Source organism: Andrographis paniculata, unplaced genomic scaffold (genome assembly GCF_009805555.1).
Source record: "Andrographis paniculata isolate CXL003 unplaced genomic scaffold, ASM980555v1 Contig78END, whole genome shotgun sequence".
In the NCBI taxonomy this organism is placed as follows: Eukaryota; Viridiplantae; Streptophyta; class Magnoliopsida; order Lamiales; family Acanthaceae; genus Andrographis; species Andrographis paniculata.
The window spans coordinates 2469116-2491796 of NW_026137615.1; the positions used below are offsets into that span (position 1 = coordinate 2469116).

The 22681-nt window shown below is 34.3% G+C and overlaps 4 protein-coding genes across 6 annotated transcripts; 1 reads left to right on the top strand and 3 right to left on the bottom strand.

The window, feature by feature from the left end:
- Positions 1 to 996: 996 nt before the first annotated feature.
- LOC127239552 (uncharacterized) lies at positions 997 to 3409 on the bottom strand. The gene is made up of 4 exons (XM_051257754.1): positions 3288 to 3409; positions 3049 to 3155; positions 1310 to 1388; positions 997 to 1212 (listed from the first exon to the last, which is right to left on the bottom strand). The coding sequence occupies exons 1-4, from the start codon at positions 3288 to 3290 to the stop codon at positions 1165 to 1167; spliced, it is 237 nt and encodes a 78-aa protein (XP_051113711.1). The 5' UTR covers positions 3291 to 3409; the 3' UTR covers positions 997 to 1164.
- Positions 3410 to 5081: 1672 nt separating this feature from the next.
- On the top strand, positions 5082 to 9394 carry LOC127240012 (uncharacterized). The gene is made up of 8 exons (XM_051258435.1): positions 5082 to 5197; positions 5560 to 5709; positions 6963 to 7045; positions 7158 to 7244; positions 7410 to 7558; positions 7662 to 7793; positions 8786 to 9004; positions 9137 to 9394. Exons 2-7 carry the CDS (start codon positions 5565 to 5567, stop codon positions 8973 to 8975), a joined length of 786 nt encoding a protein of 261 aa, XP_051114392.1. The 5' UTR covers positions 5082 to 5197; positions 5560 to 5564; the 3' UTR covers positions 8976 to 9004; positions 9137 to 9394.
- Positions 9395 to 11390: 1996 nt separating this feature from the next.
- On the bottom strand, positions 11391 to 13691 carry LOC127239998 (F-box/kelch-repeat protein At5g15710-like). The gene is made up of 2 exons (XM_051258410.1): positions 13408 to 13691; positions 11391 to 12975 (listed from the first exon to the last, which is right to left on the bottom strand). The coding sequence occupies exon 2, from the start codon at positions 12931 to 12933 to the stop codon at positions 11626 to 11628; it is 1308 nt and encodes a 435-aa protein (XP_051114367.1). The 5' UTR covers positions 12934 to 12975; positions 13408 to 13691; the 3' UTR covers positions 11391 to 11625.
- Positions 13692 to 15029: 1338 nt separating this feature from the next.
- On the bottom strand, positions 15030 to 21972 carry LOC127239958 (receptor-like serine/threonine-protein kinase ALE2). 3 transcript variants are annotated; one of them, XM_051258355.1, is made up of 14 exons: positions 21451 to 21972; positions 19930 to 20019; positions 19569 to 19844; positions 19427 to 19483; positions 19275 to 19352; positions 19038 to 19148; positions 18787 to 18936; positions 18642 to 18698; positions 18476 to 18565; positions 18018 to 18389; positions 17636 to 17935; positions 17165 to 17554; positions 16838 to 17081; positions 15030 to 15965 (listed from the first exon to the last, which is right to left on the bottom strand). In XM_051258355.1, the coding sequence occupies exons 1-14, from the start codon at positions 21536 to 21538 to the stop codon at positions 15209 to 15211; spliced, it is 3060 nt and encodes a 1019-aa protein (XP_051114312.1). In that variant the 5' UTR covers positions 21539 to 21972; the 3' UTR covers positions 15030 to 15208. The 3 variants fall into 3 exon arrangements, with proteins under 3 accessions (XP_051114312.1, XP_051114313.1, XP_051114310.1); XM_051258356.1 differs by having other exon boundaries at positions 15031 to 15965; positions 18476 to 18547; positions 18787 to 18942; positions 21451 to 21971; XM_051258353.1 differs by having other exon boundaries at positions 15031 to 15965; positions 18787 to 18942; positions 21451 to 21971.
- Positions 21973 to 22681: the final 709 nt, after the last annotated feature.

Genomic DNA, 22681 nt, shown 5'->3' on the forward strand with positions numbered 1-22681 from the left:
ATAGGACGTATTTGTTTAAATTGACATGTATAACATTTGTTTTATTTTTGTATGATATATATTGATTAAGGTTTGTTAGCTATTAAATATGAATAATTTTATAGAAATGTGATTATTTATAAAATTAAAACTATTGTTTTAGGACAAAAATAATGATAGTCAAATAAAATTATTGAATTGATTCGGAAAAGTATTAAAATACTACTATTAAAAATATATATGTTTGATATTATGAAAATAAGTATTGATTAAATCTTTTAATAAACCAAAATATAGAATATTTTTATATTTTATAAAACAAAATAATACTCTTTTCATCTATTTCTAATGTAACTCTTTATTTCTTTGACGTAAATTTTAATATATTAATATTTTATAAATAACTATAGTAGAAGAACAAACAATTATTTTTTTCAACTACTAGATGCATTTGTTTTTTATAATATGGTGTAAAATAGAAAAGTATCTTTTATTTAAGTTAGAAATACAATTATTAGAAAACCAAAAGGAATACATTGAGTCAAGAATTTCGATCCGATTATATATACAAATTGACACGAACCTGATACGATAATAAATTGATCGAGTTAGACACAAATAATTAATATACTTATTATATACTTAAAATAATTATAGTTTGATAATTAGTTAAGTTCAGCCTACAGTTAAGTTCAGTCTTAAATATCCAGCCTAATTCAATGAACACATTAAACGTATAAAAACTAACATAACATGACGACCCGACAAAAAAAAAAAAAATTGAATCAAGAATTTCAACTCAATTATATATACACATCAACACGAACCCGACACGATAATAAACAAGTCGAATTAGAGTTGAGGGATTTAACCTGTTTAAAATATTCAATCCGACACGAATCGACCAATTGTTAAGTGTACTTGTACTCAATAGTAACATTCAACATATGATCCAAACCGAATCGAACCGAACTTCCAAAATAATCGAGCAAGGCAACACACACTACGCGCGGCATATAAAGATAACGTCTTCGATTATAAGAAAAATGTACGTACGCATCAATTCACTCGAGGATCAAAAAACTAAATGAAAGTTGCATTCGACATATGAAAAATAACCTCAGTTTGTTCTGAATGGACAATCGTCTGCTCAGAAAACTCGATTTCCTATTTGATATTATCGACTCAAACATAGACGCCGCAAGAGAGTAGCAAGAACAGAGATCCAAATCCCTGCAAAAGTTTATTTATTATTTTTTTTATTTATTTTCACCAAAAGGATAAAAAAACGCGCAGGATGTGTGTGCGTGTGTGAATACTATCAACGTACCAAGAAGACAGAAGCAACAGCTCCGGTGCTCAGCTCCTTTGCGAGGCTACGATTCTTCCTGGAGGAGGTAGCTTCATAGCTGCATTGTCGAAGGACAGATAAGAACAAAATTTGAAAAAATAAGTTTATTTTATTTTTTAAAAAAGAATAAACTGATTTTTTAGTGCGTAACTAACCCCTTTATCATTTTAGTTCCGTAAATGAAATTTTTTGCAATTTTAATCCTTCGGCGCAGGAGAAAAAATATTCCACCTATGAGACTAGTTTACAACGGGCTCCAGTTTAAGGGCTAAAATGAAAGGATAAAATTACGGGACTAAAAAATCAATTTACCCTTTAAAACGCAATGAAACATTCGAACAAGGTGTGATTTGGGAATAAAGCACAATCAAGCACATTTCTTTTCGTAATTACTCTTAAGGACATGGGACGCACGGTTCTTGACTTATTACAAAGATTACAAAAGCCCCGACATCATTATTTCCTAAAACCGATTGGGCAAATCTTGATCTCACACCTTTAGATGCAATTTTTTAGACAGGCATTCATTTTTATTTATTTAGTTTTTAAAAGAACAAAATGAAAATATTCCTGTAATCACTTGTTGCAATTTGATCCATACTAACCCTACTATCGATGCAAAATATTGTAATCTCGTATCGAAATCTTCAAAACTAACAACTTAATCATAATCTACAGTAAATTCCTAATGATACTTTCGCTCAAGTTAATCACTTTCAGATGACGGAATCGGTCGAAGCTCATCTTTATAGAGTGAACAAGTTAGCATCAAACGGAGATAATTTTGATGAGAACTCTTTATCATAATAGATATTAGATATTACTCAAAATTCAAAACAACTAAAGCCAAAATAAATAAATAAATAAATAAAAATTGGAGTGATTTCTCACACTTGTCGTACCTCTGATTAGAAATGGTCACTCAGAGTTAAAATTTTGCATAAATTAGTTCAAAACGACGGGCAAATGAGCCAGTGTTCAAGTGATCCCAAGAATGACTATTCATCATTTCAAAATATGTCATTCCCTTAATCATCATATATAGAACGATCAACGGAGAAATCCTTTAGTATGAAATCAAGCACAATCGAAGTGTAACCTTAACCAACACTAAAATTGAAACAGAATAAGTTCAAACAGCTAATAACCACCAAATTATCATTTTCAGAATAAACTAACCAGCAAGAACACTAATCCCTCGGTGTATGAATTTCAAACAATTCAGAGGACAATCACCGAGTATGAAATCAAGCATGATCCAAGTGTAACCTCAACCAACACTAAAATCGAAATAGAAGGAGTTCAAAGAGCTAATAACCCCCTAATTATAGTCCAGACCAAAAAAAAACCGTAGGGCGAAACAAAACCATCAAATTCAGCAATATACACATAAATCCGAAGATCATATCCAATTCAGCTAAATCTTATCCTATAGCACTTGTATACTCATTCAAGCAAATTTCTTAAAAGTTCTCATCACTGCAATTGGTTTCTTAAAAAATGCACTAAATCTCAGAACCAAATCGACATTGTAAGAAGTGATTACACACATTCAATCAGCTCATAACAAAACCACAGCACGCAATTGACATCCAGTAACAAAATCCCCCATAATAAAACACAAAAATGCTACAAAATTCCAACACACATGTAACTAGATCCAACTCCGATAAGCAAGGCCATAAACAAAACAAATCAAAATTCAGCGAACAACATACATGAAGAAAGAAGCCGTGACGACGAGCCCAATCGCGAGCATGAAAACGGCCAAGGTCGGGTACCACGCATCTGGCACCGGGCTTGAGATCGGCTTCGCTGATTGAGCCTAACATTTCGATAAATCAATCGGCCACAAACACGAATTCGAGAAAAAAGCACAGAAATTCACCATTAAACCAAATCAAAGCACACAATCGATCGACAATAAAATGAAAACCGAATTGAAATCGATGCGTACCATTTTGTGTAGGGTTTATCGTTCGATCGATCTACCTTCACTCTTCCGCTCTCGAGTCGTTAGGTTTTCAACGGGGTTTATTTAGATGACGAGGTTGTTCATCAAAGCTGAAAGCGTGTTTTAGTACCGATAAGCGCTTTTTAATAACGTGCTTGTTATAGTTACTCCTTGTGTCACGAACCAGATGCAACATTTGTTTTGGCAGTATTAAGTACGATAATTTATAAACTAAGTGATGCGATAAAGAGATAAATATATATTTTATTGGATGATGAGATGAGATAAATATGAACAGTAAATATAATTAATTATTTCTTATTTTAAAAATATTACCGGGTGTTTATAACATACAAAAAAAATATTCCACGGTGTTTGAGACTGATGGAGTATTATTATATATATATATATTGTAAAATATATTTAATTTCAAAGAAACACTATAAAAAGTCTACTAATTTCTTAAATTCACAAAATTTCTAAAATTAAATAAATCTAATAAAATATAATCGAATATAATCCCTTTAATATTTATTTATTATTTATTTTTTGTTAGTTAAAGATTAATGGAGAATTGTATTAAAACATTATTGTAATAATAATAATATATTCATTATGTGCTAATTAAATTTATTTTATTGTCTTTTTATTAATTAAAAAATAATACTATTTTATTTGTTAGTAAAAATATGTAAAATAATTTTGATATTTTTATATTTAAAAATACACAAAATAAATAGTTCTAAAACTTTAAAATACTTTGGTATTTAAATATAATTATTTTTATTATTAGTACAAAAATATATTTTTGAATAAAATATACGAAAATAGTAATAATGATTTATTAAATTAGTTGGAATGAAGAAAAAATATACTTTACCTAAATACTCATTTAACATAAGTATATAGTATAAGATTCCATCCATGGGAGATGAGAGTCTTTTTTATTTTATAGTATATTAAAAAATAATAATATTTTATTAATTAACACTATTAAAAAAACATATTATTTTCTCTGTCTGCCAAATTTATTTTTCACTTTTTTTTTAGTTTGTCTGCTAAATTTAATCTATTCATAATTTTGGTAAAATCAACAAATCACTATTTAACGCTTATTCCCAACAAATATTATTACATTTACTATATCCTCTCTCCTCATTTTTTTAAATTGTTAACTTAATTTTCAAAAATACCTCAATTACTTTTTTATTTTTATCACTTTTTTAATACAATATTATTTTTTTTAAATTTCCGTGTCGAACTCAAATATTCTAATTTCTACTAACAGAGGAAATATTATTTTTTAATTTATTATAAAATAAAAAAAAAATTATTTGGAGTGATACATAGAATAGAAAGTATTACTACCTCCGTCCCATATACCTTATCTGCTACACTGTATACACTGTATTTTGTATTTTACGAGGGATGTAATTAGTAGATAATTAAGAATGTATTAGTGAAAATAATTATCCGATAATATAAATAATTATAAATTAAGATTAAGATAACTAATTAGTTTAATTAAAATTAAAAAAATAAAATTACAAAGTTTAAAATAAAATTAAAGTATATAATTATTTTAAAAAAAAGTGACATTGTACTTATAGAATCGACAACATGGACATGGTATGTAGGAGATGAGTATTTTTTTTATACTATCATTATAATTGTATATTTAAGATAAAATATAGAGAAAATAATTTGTATAAATTAACGTTTTGGGAAAATTTTCATGACAAAGAAACACCATTTATTTTTCACTAGTTCAATATAATGTTAATATTACTTGTTGGACATAATTTAAAAAATAATTCAAAATAAAAATCCAGCCCTAATTTTCCGACCGCAGTTCGGCTCTGCTTCTTCCTCAGTCGGCTTCGTCTCCGACGGCGCCAGCGTGTGAAAATTTTGTAAGTTCACTTCTTCCCCTCTGCCATGCCTAAAAAGAGCAGCAAGCGTGAGAAAATTTCAAGCATTTGCAGCAATTTTGACGCGTTTGATGTTTTTTTATATATCAATTTCAATTCGGATGATGTCGCTGAGGTTTTGCCGTTTCAGCAATTTTCCGGCGTAGATAGTTTAATTCCGGCCGATTCACAACCGATTTACACACGAAATGGTTATTAATTTGAATTGTTAGTTAGGCATCGTGATTGATTGTTCCTGTTACAATTCGTTCGATTCAGATCTGTACCGGCCAAATTGGAGCACGGTTCTAATTTCCTGTTTAATATTTGTTTTGTTTGGGCTATGGAAATTTAAACTATGGTAGGAGCCATGGACGAGGAGAAGATAGCTAAACTGAAGATCCAATTCCAGCAACTGACTGATGATGTTCATGATTTCGTTGTGAAGATCCCACCGGCTCAGCTTTACGCTGCAATTGGAGTAGTCCTGTTCACTGTAATTTTCTTTCTACTTGGTAAGTTTCTCGAATCCGACCTTTGCTACCATTTCAGCAAATGTTTTCAGTTTTGTTAGATTTGTTTTACTTGCAATGACTGCATCCTCTGTTCATTGGCGTTTTGTATGTTTCCTGAATAGATTTTTCTCTAATTTAGTGTTGTACTCATAAATTTGGCCGCATCTTTAACTATAAATTCTTTTGTAGAAACACTCGGTAGAAGAATTTAATGAGCAATGTGGTGTTTTTGAAACGTGATAAATTTGGAATAATTGTGAGTTAAATTTTACTCTGTAGGAGTAGGTTGTAGGAGTAGGTTAGTATTATCATTTGGTTTTTTAAGACTGAGGTTTGTTGCAATTACAATGTCGTAATATGGTATGCTGCCATACTAAATGAGGGACATTGAGGGTGATAACATCGAGTCGATTCTACCGAGAGTTGTGTAATTTTGTCTACCAAGTTTGTAAATTCTTGGTTTGTTGCTTGATTTGAATCTTAGATGCCAGTGAACAAGCAAGATTGGGTCATGAAAGGTGAATGATTCTTGTTTCTTTAAGGTTTGGATTTGGATTGGGGTTTGGGAATCTTAAAAAATTTGAATTGAAGTAGTGTTTGATTTTACATAAATTGGTGTTTGATGTTATGTTTGGATGAAAATTTGATTCTTGTTTAACATATTAAATGAAAAGTAATGTTTGATTTGATGGTTTGAGAGGAAAAAAATTTATGAATAGTGCAAGATCAAAACTAGACCTTAAAGAAACCTACCGGAGCCCCATGATTGTTCATAATTACTTGAATATTTTCTAAATCTTGTACTTATGGTTTAATTGCCAGAGCTTTAACCATTTCATTTATGAATTGGCTCGAGTAGTTTGGACAGATGCCTTATTACATTTTCTTGTAAGCCAGTTCACTGTATCTTGAATGAAGTTTCAATATAGGAAAAAAATATGAATATGTTATTCAAGAATGATTTGTTATTCAATATGAGAAATCACACTAGAAAAGCTTGCAACAATCAAATTCGTGTTGCTTAATTAATTTATTCCCATTTTCAGCCTAAGTAAACAAGTAAGAACTCATCGATTGGTACTCTGCTCTCTGCTTGGGTTGAAGTTTCTTTTGGGAAAAATGCTGTTGCTAAATTATACAAACGAAATTATACTCACACTTAGAAGACTTGATTCGACAATTCTCATATATGTGAAATTTTTTGTTCATGGATAGCTCCCATCCACTAAATTATATGAACATCATTTACGCAGTTCGTATTTTTAAGCGAAGATCATCTAATACCATTGTACTAACTGGACTAAGTGGAAGTGGAAAGACTGTTCTTTTTTACCAGGTAACTGTCCAGATAAGAATATCGATGGTTTGTAATGAAAAGCTTTAAATGATTTTAACTGTGTTTTTTCCCGGCCTTAAGCCATTAAATACTTTATTTTTTTCTACACTAGCTTCGAGATGGCTCTTCCCATCAGGGCACGGTGACGTCAATGGAACAAAATGAAGGAACTTTTGTTCTACATTCTGAGACCTCTAAGGTGATCCCCATGCCCTCTATTTTTTATTTTTAAAGTTTATGTAAATATGTCGACTTATATCAGCTTTCAGGCGAAAGAACATAGTGCGATAGATAGAATGGCTAATACCATTTTCAGATTCAACTAGGTCATGTCACCTTTTATATTTGTGATATTTTCTCGCAGAAGGGAAAAGTGAAGCCTGTTCACATTGTTGATGTTCCCGGGCACTCACGTCTTCGACCCAAACTGGACGAGTTCTTGCTTCAAGCAGCTGCCATGGTTTTTGTGGTTGATGCTGTGGAATTCTTGCCCAATGTTCGGGCTGCTTCCGAGTATGTACCGTCTTGATTCTAAGTGTGGACCCTACACACGCAACCCCGTAACAAAGGTGACTAAGATATATTTTTGTCTGGTATATTTCGATTTTGTTTGCAGATATCTTTATGATATTTTGACCAAGGCAAGTGTTGTGAAGAAGAAGATTCCCTTGCTTGTATTGTGCAACAAGGTCGACAAAGTTACTGCTCATACGAAAGATTTCATCAGAAAACAGCTGGAGAAGGAAATGTAAGACTAATTTAATTCCGAAAGTTGCAAAATTCATTCTCTTATCAAATTTCTTTCCCATTATTCCATGTCATTCATTCTTTGTTTACATAAACCCATAAATCACTTTTGACACTATTTATATTCAGAATATATATTTTTTTAAAAAATTATATCAAATAATTATTTTATTTTACAAAATATCACATCAACATTGAACTTTTTACTATTTTCAAAATTTTTGAAAACCATATCTAAATTGTCCGGAACCTTAAAGTGTGTGCTTACTTGTATTGGAGATGTTTTTGGTGTTATATGTTTAGAAATTTGAAATTTTTTGGAGAGGAAGATGTGCGACGTTTTATATTTGAATTTTGGTTATTAAAATAATATTTTTTTGATGGGAATTATTTATTTTTCTATTTTTTTTTTACATGGATTGCATATTGAAAATAATTGTTAGATACCCTTTCTGTCCCATATAAAATGTTTGTTTTTTCTATTTCGGTCCGTTCCACATAATTTGTCTTTTTTTTTTGAAATATAATTATGTATGTTAATCACATTTTAAATTTCATAATTTGTAAAATTTTTAATCCTAATTAAAATTATTTAATTCTCTTAATCTTAATATAATTATTTTTATTATACAATAATTATTTTTACTAATACATTTCTTAATTATTTACTAATTAAATTCTCCTATCTATGGTTATAAGGACCTAGTATCTGGGATGGAAGAAGTATTTTACTTAGAATTTTAATATTGGAAATAATATTTTTAAGCCTAATAATAATAATATAATCTACTATCATAGTGTGAAAATGATGCTGAAAATAGTTGTTGGATATGATGTTCTATGTGAACTAAATACTTTTGAGCCGGAATTCTATTTCTATATATATATATATATATATATTGTAGATTGCATAATATGGAAACGATGTCAAGAACTCTATAAATTTTTTCTTTCCTAACAAAATTTCTATTTCTTTTCACGCTGATTCTCCAGCGACAAGCTTCGAGCTTCAAGAACGGCGCTATCATCAGCAGATGTTACAAATGAATACACGCTAGGGGTGCCGGGAGAAGCCTTCGGATTTCATCAGTGTCATAACAAGGTAGCCGTATCAGAAGCATCCGGTTTGACTGGCAACATTTCTCAATTGGAGGAATTCATCCGAGAATATGTAAAGCCATAAAAAGGCTTCTCGACCATATTTGCAAAATGGTAATATTCCTCCATTCCTACAACTAACCAGTTTCCGAATTGCTTACTGTTAACTTAGTCGACACACACCCTACCTACCTACCTACCTACCTACCCAGCAAAACCAAATAAAAAAATATTGTGTTGATGTAGGACGTTCCGGGGGCATTTGTGGAACGTAGGATTCGATCGGGAGCTTCGGATTGAGTATGAGTTTCATCACAAATTCTGGGCATATATATATATATATATGCTCATCCAGGTAAAAATGTAGTTATTATGATTTCACTAAACAGCCTTATTTTAGTAGCCATTTTTTTGGATTGGATTATGATGTTTGTTTTAACATGTAAAACTTTTGCTTGTGTAGAACTTTCTTTTGGGGGTTTGTTCAGATTTGTTTTAGACTTATTTTGGTTATTTGAAAAATACTAAAATTTTGAATTGCAGAAGGCTTTTTTGCCTTTTTTTTTTTTAATATGATATTAGTAGGTGTATGTAGAGCTGTTAACCGACCCGACCCGAGCCGAGCCGAGCTAAAATTTAAGTGTTCGTTAACATTCGCGAACAAGGTTCGTGTTCGTTCGTCAAGCTTTCGAGTTCGTTCGTAGTGTTCGAGTTTGGCTTGTTAAGAATTTTTGTTGTTTGAGCTCGTGTTCGGCTTGTTTAGGCTCGATTAAGCTCGTTCGAGTTCGTTCGAACTCGTTTGTCTTATTTTTTTTAATTTATATATAAATTATGAAGAATTTAAAATTATTTATTTATATATTTTAAATTAATATTTTATATGTACATATAATATTTATAATAAATATATTATTTAAACGAACGTTCGCGAACAAAGTTCAGGCTCATTCGTTAATCAAACGAGTTTGTTTATGTTGTTCGACTCGGCTCGTTAACGTTCGCGAGAGTTCACGAACGGTTCGATTCGTTTAACCGCTCTAGGTGTATGATTAGGTTTTTTTGAAAAAAAGTAAAATAAAAATAATACTCCCTCTGATTGGACTATTTTATTAGTTATACTAAGAAAATAAAGTTTAATTAATTAATAATAGTGAGTTGGGATATTATTTTATTATTTTTAATATAATTAATAATATTAATAATTTTAAAATAAATTTAATATATATAATTAAAAAAAATTAGAATATATATTTAAATATTAAAAAAATATATTGTAATAAAAATATGTAATATGAATATTATATAGAAGAAGATTTTCTATAATAATAAAAAAATATTTTTATTTATTTATAATTAATATAAATTAATTTCAAATAAATTTAGAGTTTTAAATGTAGATTAAAATATTTATTTTTTGAAGAGAAAAATAAAAATAAAAAGATTTTGAGTGAATTCCATATGATTTATAATATTATATGTTACGTAGTTAATTAAATTATTTATATTCGTTAAATATATTTTGATTTAATAAATGTTAAAGCTAAAATAAAGTGTCAATACTCAATTGTCGTAGAGAGTACATTCTTAATAATTCTCCATTTCTTAATATTAAAAAAAAAAACACAAAACAAACGCACCCTTTTTGCATGACAATGCCTCAATTATCTGAGTTTTTCTCAATTTTTCTGTTTTTTATGGTCTTAATTTAATATATCATTTTTATAATTTTCGTTTGTCACACTCAAAATATTTTTTTAAAATTTTTAAAGGTGAAAATAAAAAATTATTTATTTTCTTTGTATTAAAGAAAAAATATCAAAACTATCTTATATATTTTTTATTAACTAATTAAAATATTACTAAATCTTAATATACTATAAAAATCATGTCCAACAACTAATTCATCCAAAATAAAAATCAAGATTAAAATATGAGTTTGTTCTTTTGTGATTTCAAACACTATTGAATTATTTTTAATAAAAATACGTTATTTTCTCTTGCAAAATATCCGAAAGAAATTTTCCAACACATCCACAAAATAAAATAAAATTAATATATTATATATATTCATTATTTTTATACTCCATTGGTCTCAAAATATAAGTTTAAGTTCTGTTTGACATAAAATTTAAAGAATATTGATATGATACTAGTAGTAGATAAAAAGTACAGGTGAAATATTTTTTTCCCTTGTGAGTATATTAGTGTAAAAAGTAGTTACAATTGCATAATAATATTGAAAAAATAAGACTAATTTTATAGTAATATGATTATTTATGAAAATGTGACTATTGTATTGCGACGGGAGTATTATCTAAACGACCTCACATCAATTTTCTTTTCCAAACCAAACACAAAACAAACACACCCCACATCAAAATACGATTTAAATAAAAAAAATTCAAATCAAGACTTCATATCAAACTAATTTCCAAAAAAAAAAATTCCAAAAAAAAAAAAAGAGCACACCAAATCTATTTAGGCCAAGATTCACTTCCCATAACCAAAAACAAAAGAACATCATTATATCTATATTCCCTCTTACAACTAACAACATCTCAATTATCAATTTTGGCACAACACAAAACAAAGAAACAACATTAAAAACATTCTAATTTCCAAAGATCCCTAAAATAAAAAATGTCCCAAAACATTCAAGAACATTAAAAAAAAAAAAAAAAACAAAAAAAAAAAAACACAATTTGAATCTTCATCTTCATCATCATAAGATCAGCTCAATAGATCACAGAATCAAATCTTGGCTCATAGAAACATACCTGGCTATTATAGGCCTGTAGAGCACATCCAGCAATCCAAGACCATGCCTTTTTATCGACGTCGTAAAGCAGCCCTTTCCCTTGGTTCCACGACGTAAAGCATATCAAATTGTCCTGTCCGAAGCACTCGAATCGCTCCGCCGACAGCCTCAGAAGCGCCCGAAAATACCTCGGAGGCATCCGACTAATCTCAACCCAAACGTACTTCGAATGATCGAGCTCCCAAATCTTCATGCTTTGATGCGTGCTGTAAAGCCCGATCCTCCCCACCAAAAAAAGTCGCTTCTTGCTCCCCGCGACGAGATACCCGTCGAGCAACGACCGGGGGAATTTCGCCGGAATATGCTCCCACTGCCCCGTGTCGAGCCGGTACATCATCAGCCCGAGCGGGGAGAGGGTCTCGAGGTACAGCCGCGAGTCGCAGAAGGCCATTTTCGACGAGCAGAGGTTCACGGCGGGCATCCGTTCGTGGACTGACCATTTGTTGGATTTCGAATCGTAGACTTCGGTCGGAAGGGATTTGTCGCTGAACACGTCGCTCGTCGCTATGACTTTGAACGATCGATCTTTGCGATTCACCACCATGATCAACTGCCTCTGCTGATTGTAATGCAAGCTCGGCAACGTCCGCCATTTTTGCGTCAACGGGTTGCAGATTACCGTCTTGAACGTCAGCCCGTCCATTCCCGATAAGCACACCAACCCCCCCGACGACCCGACAAGCCAGAACGCCCAACGCGGGAGAAACGTGACGGGGATTCGAAACCACTGTTTTAACGGGAGGCTGAATACCGAACACTGAGGAGTCTGCGAGTTCTTCCAATACGTTAAAAGACAAGGCCCGTGGGACGGCACTTGGGAATGGAACTTCAAGAAACCATTATCTTGTAAAATCGAATTCCATCTCTTGCATACGGAACGGAGCCGGAAAATCATGAACGGCGGCACTCTAGCTAGAATCTCGTTCAACAAATCCTCCGGCAACATCGCCCATATATTATCCTCCATTCGAATATCCGGTTGAACAAATTTGCTAAATGTGGCTGCTGTTTCTTCATCCAGGCCCCGCGGTTTCGTTTTGATCCTCGACGGACTCGTGTTTCTTGACCCCATTCGACCTAGAGGGCTCGTGTTCCTTGATCCGCCGCAGCTGCCTCTCCCGAAAATCGGACTCGGCGAGCGGCGTAAACTTTCCTCTTCGACAGAAGAACTACTCATTAGCAATGTTCTAGACTCAGTTTCTGAAGCTTCCCCCATTTCAATCATTTTTTTTGTTTTTGGATACTCTAATTCAGTTCCAAACGTTCACTGTAAGATATGGAAAACAGTAATCGGATCAGATATGGATTAACAATTCGAGTTTGGAAGATAATCAGAACCTAATTAGAATATCAGATCAAAGCCCTAGCCCTAGCTCTAGCAACCATAAAATTCACCATGATCAATCCAACAAGTTAGGAATCGGATACACATTTCAGAAATTGGTAATTACATAGAAAAGGAAAACCCTAACTATCCAATTCCAAACAACGCAAACCACATTTTATTTTAATTTTTTCTAACCAATCCGCAGAAGCTCGTGTTCTAACTGTTAAGCAATTAATCGCACAGCAATCAGATCCAAATCCAAATCCAAAACCTCGACGCGATTAAGACCACCGACGGAGCAAAGGAATTAGAACAGAGCATTCGATTGGAAACCTAATCGACGGATAATACAAAGCCATAAAAACCGCTTACCTTACAGGCGATATGAGCAGGTTTTGGTTGCCGGAACTCCTGGCAGCAGATTCTTCGATTTTAATCGGTGGATCATCGGAAAACTCAATCGTTATAGTCTGATCGAAAGTTCCACAGCCTGCGTGCGTCGATTGGCATCGATTCCCCTGCCCTGGGTGGCGCAGCAGGCATCCATACGCCGTTTGAGAGGATCGTTGTGGCGGTGAGAAGATCGGAACAAAAATTTGTTGGATTTTAACCTGGAAGAGTAAAATGTGAAATGTATCTGTTCGCAATTTGCAGACCCTTTCTTCGTCTGTTTAGGAGTTTCTTTATAAAGAACTATCCATTTTTTTTCTTTTTTTTTTTTTGAAAATAATTAGGTGTGTTTGATTGTCTCGTTGCGGTTTTGGATTTGAATTTTCGATATTTAATTATTACTCCACTCTTAACAAATACAAATACAATCACAATTTATAATATATTACACAAATGTCATTATCGTCCCAAACATCCTGTAATATTTCCTTTTTGGTATGTCCCAAACACCCTGCAATATTTTTAAAATAAAAAATAATTAATTATACTTAATCTCTACCCCACACTTTATCCCCTCGTATCATCAAAATAAAAAAAGATATATATATATTTCTCTTTCCATCATATCACAGTACCCTAATAATAAAGTTAATTTAGTCTTTTTACCTTTATTTCTACTTTATCTCAATATAATATTAATATTTCTAAAACTCCGTGTAAAAATGAAATAAAGGGAGTATTTTTATTATAAAATGTAATTTTAATTTGATTGAATAAATAAATGAAAAAAAAAAGGAAGATGTTTTTACCTTGGTCCATAATAAAAATACCAAATTTGTTTTTTCTTTTTATTTTACTAAATTTATATTATTCTTTTGATTTATAATAAATATTAATATTAATATTAATTGTACGTGTAATGATATATTTGTAATGTAAATAATAAAATAGAATAGTGATACTTGGAGTGAGACAAATAAAAATGATAAAAAATATAGTTCAAGTCTAAAATACTATTTGTTATTCTCTCTAATTTGGTATAATTTGTCAACTATTTATATATTGGTCCGCCTCATAATTTATATATATATTTTTATTTTAACTAAATTAATTAGTAATTTTAATTTTAATTTATAATTATTTTTATTATATTATAATTATTTTTTTAATAATTTTTTTAATTATTTACTAATTACGTAACACGTGTATATATCAATTAAAGTGGACAATTAACTGGACGGAGAGACTATTTAAATTTGTTCACACTATGGTTTTAGTTGGAACAATTTTTAATAAATATTATTAGAAAAATATATAAAATATTATTTTTACAATATGCATACAATTTTTATATTTTACTTTAAAAGAAAAAATTGAAGTTACTGTAGGGCGTGTTTGTTTGGGGGATTGAATTTATTTTTTATAATTCATCCAATTTTTTTCTTTCAAAAATATCAAATCAAACACTTATTTTTTATTTTTTATATTATACTAAAAATTAATTTTACATTCAAAACATCACATCAATACTTATTTATATCTCATCGTACAACTATTCAAATTCAAAATTTTTACCATTAAATTCTCGACTCAAAATCCAAATCCGAGACAAACACACAAGACAACCCTTAGTCATTTATAAAACCATTCTTTTTTTACCATTTATTAAAATTTTACATTCTACAATTGTACAGAACTCCAATAATACATATAGGACACCGCAAACGCCTACACGACGTCGTTTCAGAAAACTAATACACACTTCTCTCCATGAACTACAACGTCAATGAGATCCCGGCCAAAGGCGGCGTAGCACTGCGGCGGCGGCGGCGGCGCCGCCATGCTCGCTAACGCTGCCGCTGCGCGTCACCCGCCGCACCGTCTTCCATACTTTCTTCGCTTTACTTGTTTCGATCGGCCCCGAGCTCGAACAGTACCTCCGAAACGAACCCGACGCCGAACCACCGCCGGCAGCTCCGCCAGGTTGCAGCGGCGGCGCCGATGAGCTCAGCAGCTCAGATAGCGACACTTCGCTCTCGGCATCGAACCGGCAGTCGTACCCATCGAACGACGACGGGCTCATCAGCAAGGCTTCGACCAACCTCCGGTCCGATCGCGATTGCTCGTCGTCGTCGTTGTCGTCGAGAATCTTCGAGAAATCGTCGTAGCTCGACCTTCGGTCCCGATCTTCGCCGTCATCGTCGTCGTCGTCGCATACGAGTCGCAACGCCTGCACGACCTCGCCCATGAACGGCCGGTGCGACACCTCCGGCTGGACACACATCGACGCAATCGCGGCGACTTTCGCGATACTATCGAACGGCAAGTCTCGACCCAAGTACGGATCGACAATTGCCTCTAAATGCTCTCGGTTCGTCAATAGCGGCCGTGCCCATGCGACCAAATTTTCCCGACCTGCCGGCTGCGACATGTCGACCGGCTTCCGCCCAGTTAAGAGCTCCAAGAGAACTACGCCGTAGCTATACACGTCGCTCTTTATGAGAAGGTGTCCCGTCATTGCGTACTCGGGCGCCAAATACCTAAAAAAATCACAATCTTTTCAGTCTGAATCGAGTTTACCCGATGTTTTATAAGAGAAAAAAAAAATAGATTTTTTTCAGAAAACAGATTCCAAATACTCTTTTCATCCCGTTAAAAGGTTACAGTTTACTTTTTGCACGTATTTTTTAATATTAGAATTATATTGAATAGTAGTAAAAAAAGACAAAAATACCCTATACTTTATCCGTCATCTAATTGTACGCTTATTTGACCTGACACGAATTTTAAGAAAAATAAGTAAAAATAGAAACTTACTTTTTTTTTTTTAAGTAAAAAAAATGGTATTTTATTATTAAAAAAGGAAACGAGAATAAATTTGGATAACAACCAAAAAAAGGAAAGTGAGAATAAATTTGGATGACGGAGAAAGTATAAAAATAATGAGATTTGTGTAATATAGTGTAAGTTAGAATGTATTTATTATGTTAAGTAGTTAATAAAATTACTAAATTAAGGAAATAATAACCTTATTTTGGGACGGACGAAAATGGAAAATGACAACCTTTCAATGGGACGGAGGGAGTAGTAAAATTTATAGGTAAATTGACATAACTCTCGTGTGGTTTCAGAACCTAGTGTAAATTCTTTTATACTTTAAAAATTGCATGACGCCCCTCGTATTTTTAAAAACGTTGCATGAAATCATTTTTTATATTTCTAGTGTGATGAGAATAATGATTTCCCATCCCCCGTTTTTACAAGACAGGAGATTTCATGTAACGTTTTTTTAAAGTATAAGGGTCATGCAATTTTCTAAGTATAGAGAAGATTTATGTTGAATTTCGAAAGCCACCGGAGAGTTATAAACAATTTTGTCAAATTTGTATACTACTTTAGAAATCGAAATTACCCGAAAGTTCCCATGACGCGGGTCGAAACGTGTCGATTCTCCTCGGTCCATGCGGTTCGAGCCAATCCGAAATCCGATACTTTCGGGGTAAAATCGTCTTCCAATAAAATGTTGCTCGCTTTGAAGTCCCGATGGATTACCCGAGGGGACGAGTCTTCGTGTAGATAGGCGAGAGCCCGAGCGGCTCCGAGCGCGATCTTTATCCGGGCACTCCAGTCGAGCGGCGATCTTTCTTTATCGATTCCTAAAAGAAATAATACAAGAAAAAACGAGATGTGTAACGGCGAAAACGGAGATAGCAACCGGGTCGAAAGTTCGTCGACATACCGTGTAGATGAGATTCGACGCTGCCGTTCGGGATGAGTTCGTAAACCAAGCAACGAGCGCGATCCTCAACGCATATTCCGATGAGCTTCACGAGATTCCGATGATGTAGTCGGCTGAGCATCTCGACTTCCGACAAGAATTCCCGACCGCTCTGTTGGTCGGATCTCTTGAGTATCTTGATCGCGACTCTCGTCCCGTCGTCGAGCGTTCCACCGTAAACGCGTCCAAACCCGCCCTCGCCAATCACTCTCGCCTCGTTGAAGGAATCGGTTGCTCTCTCCACGTCGCTCGAGCTGAACTTCCTCGCGGAGCCGTTACAGACGGCAATGCTCGAATTCAACGAGAACGAAGGAGACGTCGGGGCGCTTCCGACCATCGATATCGGCACGCCTGTTCGTTAAAGTTCGTCAGGAAAAGCAAGAGGTACACACAAGGCCAAGATTGTTTCGAAAGAAAGTCGAGGTTTCTTACCCGACGACTTCGTAAGTGAACGCATTGTGCTCGGTGGAGTCGGATCCGGCCGGAGAAAGAGACGGTGTCGATGACGGTAGATCGAAAACCATAAAGCCACACACAACAAACTTACAGCTACAAGACAAGAAACGATTACCGCGACAATTGTACTTCGACTAAGCCCGTGTTTGCGCTGCGTCCGGCTTATATCGACTCCCAACGGTTGGATCGTCCGTGTCTTATTGTCCCGGCTCGGATAGATTTTGCTCGGAATATCGTTAACAGCCGATGGTGGCAACGGCGGAGACGGAGGGAGACCTGTCATTTATAATACGATCGTTTCGAGCATTAGATACAATCGAGTTTTTACTCTTCAAATGAATAAGGGGCGAACCATAACCTGGGTATCGAACATACAGCACGTCGTAATCGCCGAAGAAGGAAGCGTTTATAGCCACTCGTTTGTTCCAAAATCTTTCGAACGTCGAATTTGCCGTAGCGTCGTCAAATTTCCTTCGAAGTGGCAACAAATCGACATGGACGATCGTCTTGTCGGGATCATCCTCAGCTGCATTCGCTCCGATGATTCGAACTTGGCTTTGTTTCAGGAAAACTCCAGCCGAGATTTCATTCGCTAGCTCGGAAACTAACGGAAAGAACGTATAGAGAGCGACGGAGACTCGAATCCCGACTTGTATTGGCAGCACACAAACACAAGACGACTCTGACGGTCCGTAGGTCAACGGCTCTTGGCACGTCAAGGAAGCGCAGTCTGTTGAATTATATAAAAACATCGAATTTAAGTGATCGATTACATTAAGTGTCATCGAAAGTTCGAGAATCGAGCGTATCGAATACCTGCATGAGGCGGCGGAGGCGGAAGTGCTCGAAGTGGCGGCGAACGTCTAGTTTTGGGACTTCTCGGCGATACTTCAGAGTCGGAGGGAACTTGTAAGGATAAAAACAATTCGATTTTCAAGTGTAAAAAAGTATATTCGACTCGGAAGAAGAAAAGAGACAATACCAGGAGAATAATGTCGATCGCCTGAAGATGGAGTCGGCGGCTCGGCGGACAGGAAACCTGTTCGAAAAAATCGATCATCGAAAGGTTAAACAATTCGACCGAAATGTAAATACGTCGAGTAGAACTGTTAATCTATTCAAGTGACCTGAAGTCGGAGGCGTCGCATAAAAAATCGGCGGGGGAGAGATCATATAAACCTTTGCATGGTGACGTTTCGGAGAATCGAAACCCGAGCCAGACTTGGAAAACAGTCGAGGAGGGGGTGCGACGTCGGACTTCCCGATTGATTTGGGAGCTGCAGCTAACCACAAGAAGTACGGTAGAAAAACTTACGTCTCCATTCCGTTATGACGACTCAGAGTTCGGAACTTAGTACGTAATTTCTTTTCGACGAACCTTCAATCGAGGAATGGTGTAGGGGTGCCGGGTGACGATGGGAGCTTCGCTTCGTTGGTGCGGTGACAGGCGACATAGGAGGCGGCGCTATCATCCGAGGGGGGTTTATCGCTGCCAAAATTTCGTCACGGTCAAGAATAAAAAGATTGTTCAACAAAGTATCGCAGTTCTAAGGACGATTGAGCATTAAAAAAAAACGAATATTTCGACTATCTCGAATTGGAGAGACTAAATTACCCGGAGGAGGTTCGACGGGAACTGGCTCGATAGGCACTGCAGAGTTCCCCGGTGGCGGCGATGGATGTATTGGCACATCTGGCATTTAACAATTGTTTGATTAGCTTAAATTATAATCGAAATGAATGTACGATGGAAATGTTCGAGCTCACTTGGGGGAGGAGGAGCAGACGATGTTCCCGGAAAAATCGATCCAGACGGAGGAGGAGCTGCAGCGATTCGTGTAGCCGAATATGTTAATTTAGAGACAAATCTAGCAAAAAGGCCAGGGTAAAATTATTAACGTTCAATTACCTGGAATGATAGGAGAGACGGGAGCATTGCCTGCACGTGGTGCGGGTTTCAGTACCGGCGGATTAGCTTGCTCGTCCGGTGGCTCATTCGGTGGCGGCGAATCGACGGAAGGTGGCACAACGGGAGCTTCGACTGTAATCGGAGCGTTACGAGGAGGCGACAAAATTATTGAATTCGGAGGAGACGACGCTGAGGGGCGCGGCGAAATGGAAGGCGGGAAGCCTTTAGTTGTTGGGGGAGTCGGATCGAAGGCGAAAGGAGGCGCCGCGCGAATTCCTGGAAAAAGAAAATCGAACAAACATGAAACTCGAAGACAAGCGAAAACAGAGTCATTTCGATGAAATACGAAAGAAAACAGTACCGTTTGGTTGAGGAACTGGAGAAGGTGTTACACCGGAAAATACATTCGTAATCGGCGCATTGCCGGAATTTCCTTCTCCGACGAGAGTAACTACGCAACGAAGATGGATACATATATAATGTGTCAATAGATTAAGATACTAAGAGAATGGATTGAAAGAGAACAAGTTTGTATAGGAAATTTACGCGATAAAACACTAAGCTATCTTCGATTGGTAAAAAACGAGCAATGTAGGCCATCAAAGGCAATTTAGAAACCACACGGACTTCGTAGCCTACTATGAATAAACTCAAACAAGATACACAAACGGTCGATAAATTCGACACAACATCTCCTACGACTAATCTCAAATCATGTTAAACAAAAAGTTGAGGAATTCGATGCAACGACTAAACTCAAAGAAGATGATACACTTTCTTCATCCAAATTTATATTTACTTTTCTTTTTTTGTTGTCATCCTAAAATATTTTTTTTTTTTTTATCCATTTTTCTTATAACTCGTGCCGGTCAAATAAGCATAATTTTAAATGATGGAAACGGTACAAAAGATAGAGGAATTCAATGCAACACCTCTTACGACTAAAACTCAAACAAGACTACAAAGAAAGTCGAGCAATTCGATATAACAACACCTACTATGGCTAAAGGTCGAGGAATTGGACACAACATCACCTACTATGACTAAATTCAAACAAGACTTAAAAAAAAAAAAAAAAAAAGTCGAGGAGTTCGATGCAACAACACGTACTATGAGTAAACTTAAAACAATATTTTTGTCGAGGAGTTCGACACAATAACACATATTATTACTAAAACTCAAGTAAAACTACAAAAATAGTCGAGGAGTTCGACGGAACACCTAATATGGCAAAAATCAAGCCAAACTACAAAAAATGTCGAGGAATTCGATGCAACAACGCTTACAATGACTAAACTCAAACAAGCCTCAAAAAAATTCAAAGTATTCGATGCAACAACACCTATGACGACTAAACTCAAACAAGACTACAAAAGAAATCGAGTAGTTTGATGCAATAACACCTACTATACTAATATTACAAAAAACACAACATATTTGTAACAGAAATTAGGAACTTTGGGACAGAACTTTTGTCAAAAATGTCACAGTAACCGAAAAAAATGAATTTAGAGACAAAAATTTTCCATTATAAAAATGCTATTTTCTTATAGTATATCTATGAATTCGACTCAAAGCCTAATTCAACAAAACTAAAACAAGACTACAAATGAAAAGCCAATGAATTCACCTAAACAAGACTACAAAAAAGCTTGATTAATTCGAATGAAAATGCAACAGATCCATAACAACATAACATCATTCACATTGCATCAGAAGATCAATTAACATCACCACACACATATATATACTTCCAACATTGATCTAAGAAATCTGTTAAATCTCAAAACATGAACAACGCCAACAATATCTCACAAATTGCAAACAAGAAGAGCAAAATTAAGAAACAAAATTGATGCAAAGGATTGAGAAAAACGGTTACCAGCAGATCCTCGAGCGACTAATGTCGAAGCAAATGCGCATAATCCGAGCACCAAATTAAGAACTCCCACCATTACCACTACACCCATCTTATCCAAAAATTCGAAAGAGGACCTAAATTGAGCTAAAACATAAATTAATTTTCTCTAAAAACCTGAACAGGAATCAAATCGAATCGAATTGAATCAATAATGGCGAGCGGAAACAATGGTGAGAAATCAAATTGAGCAGATTCTTGTGGAACCACCATTGTTGTTTGTTGTTGGAGGTGTAGAGAGAGAGAAAGGGGCTGGACAGAGAGAGACAGAGAGCATGTGAGCGAGCAATCAAAGCACTGAATTTGGTGGCGTGTGTGAGTGCCAATTCACGTTCCTGTTTCTGGCTAGAAAACAACACGAGAAGGCTTTTGTTTGTTTGAATCTGAAATTGATTGATTGATGATGAATGGATTAATTTATTCATCAGAGATTCGATGGTAGAAGATTCTGATTGGAGAGTTTCTTACAGCAATGGTAAAAAAAATGGGTTTTGGGGATTAGGGTTTTTGTCTTTGCTGAATTTCAATTTCTTGCCATGGGAGTGAGCGAGGACCCTATACCAAAATGTGTGTTTGTCTGTGTTTTGGTTTTGGTTTGAAAGAAATTTTGTAACGTGCATCATACGGAAAATATTACTCCCTCCGTCCCACATGGTTCCACATACCAAGTGGGACGTTGCCGTTTTTGTCTGTCCCAAGTACCATATTATTTTTAATTTTATTTTAAAAAATGATTACACACTTTAATATCTTTTTAAACTTTTTAATTTCTTTTAAAATTTAAACTTATTAGTTATCTTGATCTTAATTTATAATTATTTATATTATAGGATAATTATTTTCACTAATACATTTTTAATTATGTACTAATTACTAATTAATTTTATTTTGAAAAATGATTACACACTTTAATATCTTTTTAAACTTTTTAATTTCTTTTAAAATTTAAACTTATTAGTTATCTTAATCTTAATTTATAATTATTTATATTATAGGATAATTATTTTCACTAATACATTTTTAATTATGTATCTACAGTGTAACAAATACGATATTTGGGACGGAGGTAGTATTATTAACGTGAATCATACGGAAAATATTATTATTATAATAAAATAATGAATATATGTAAGTATATTATTATTTTTAATGTATGGAAAAATGTTAAAAAAAAACATATTTTAATATAGGGTAA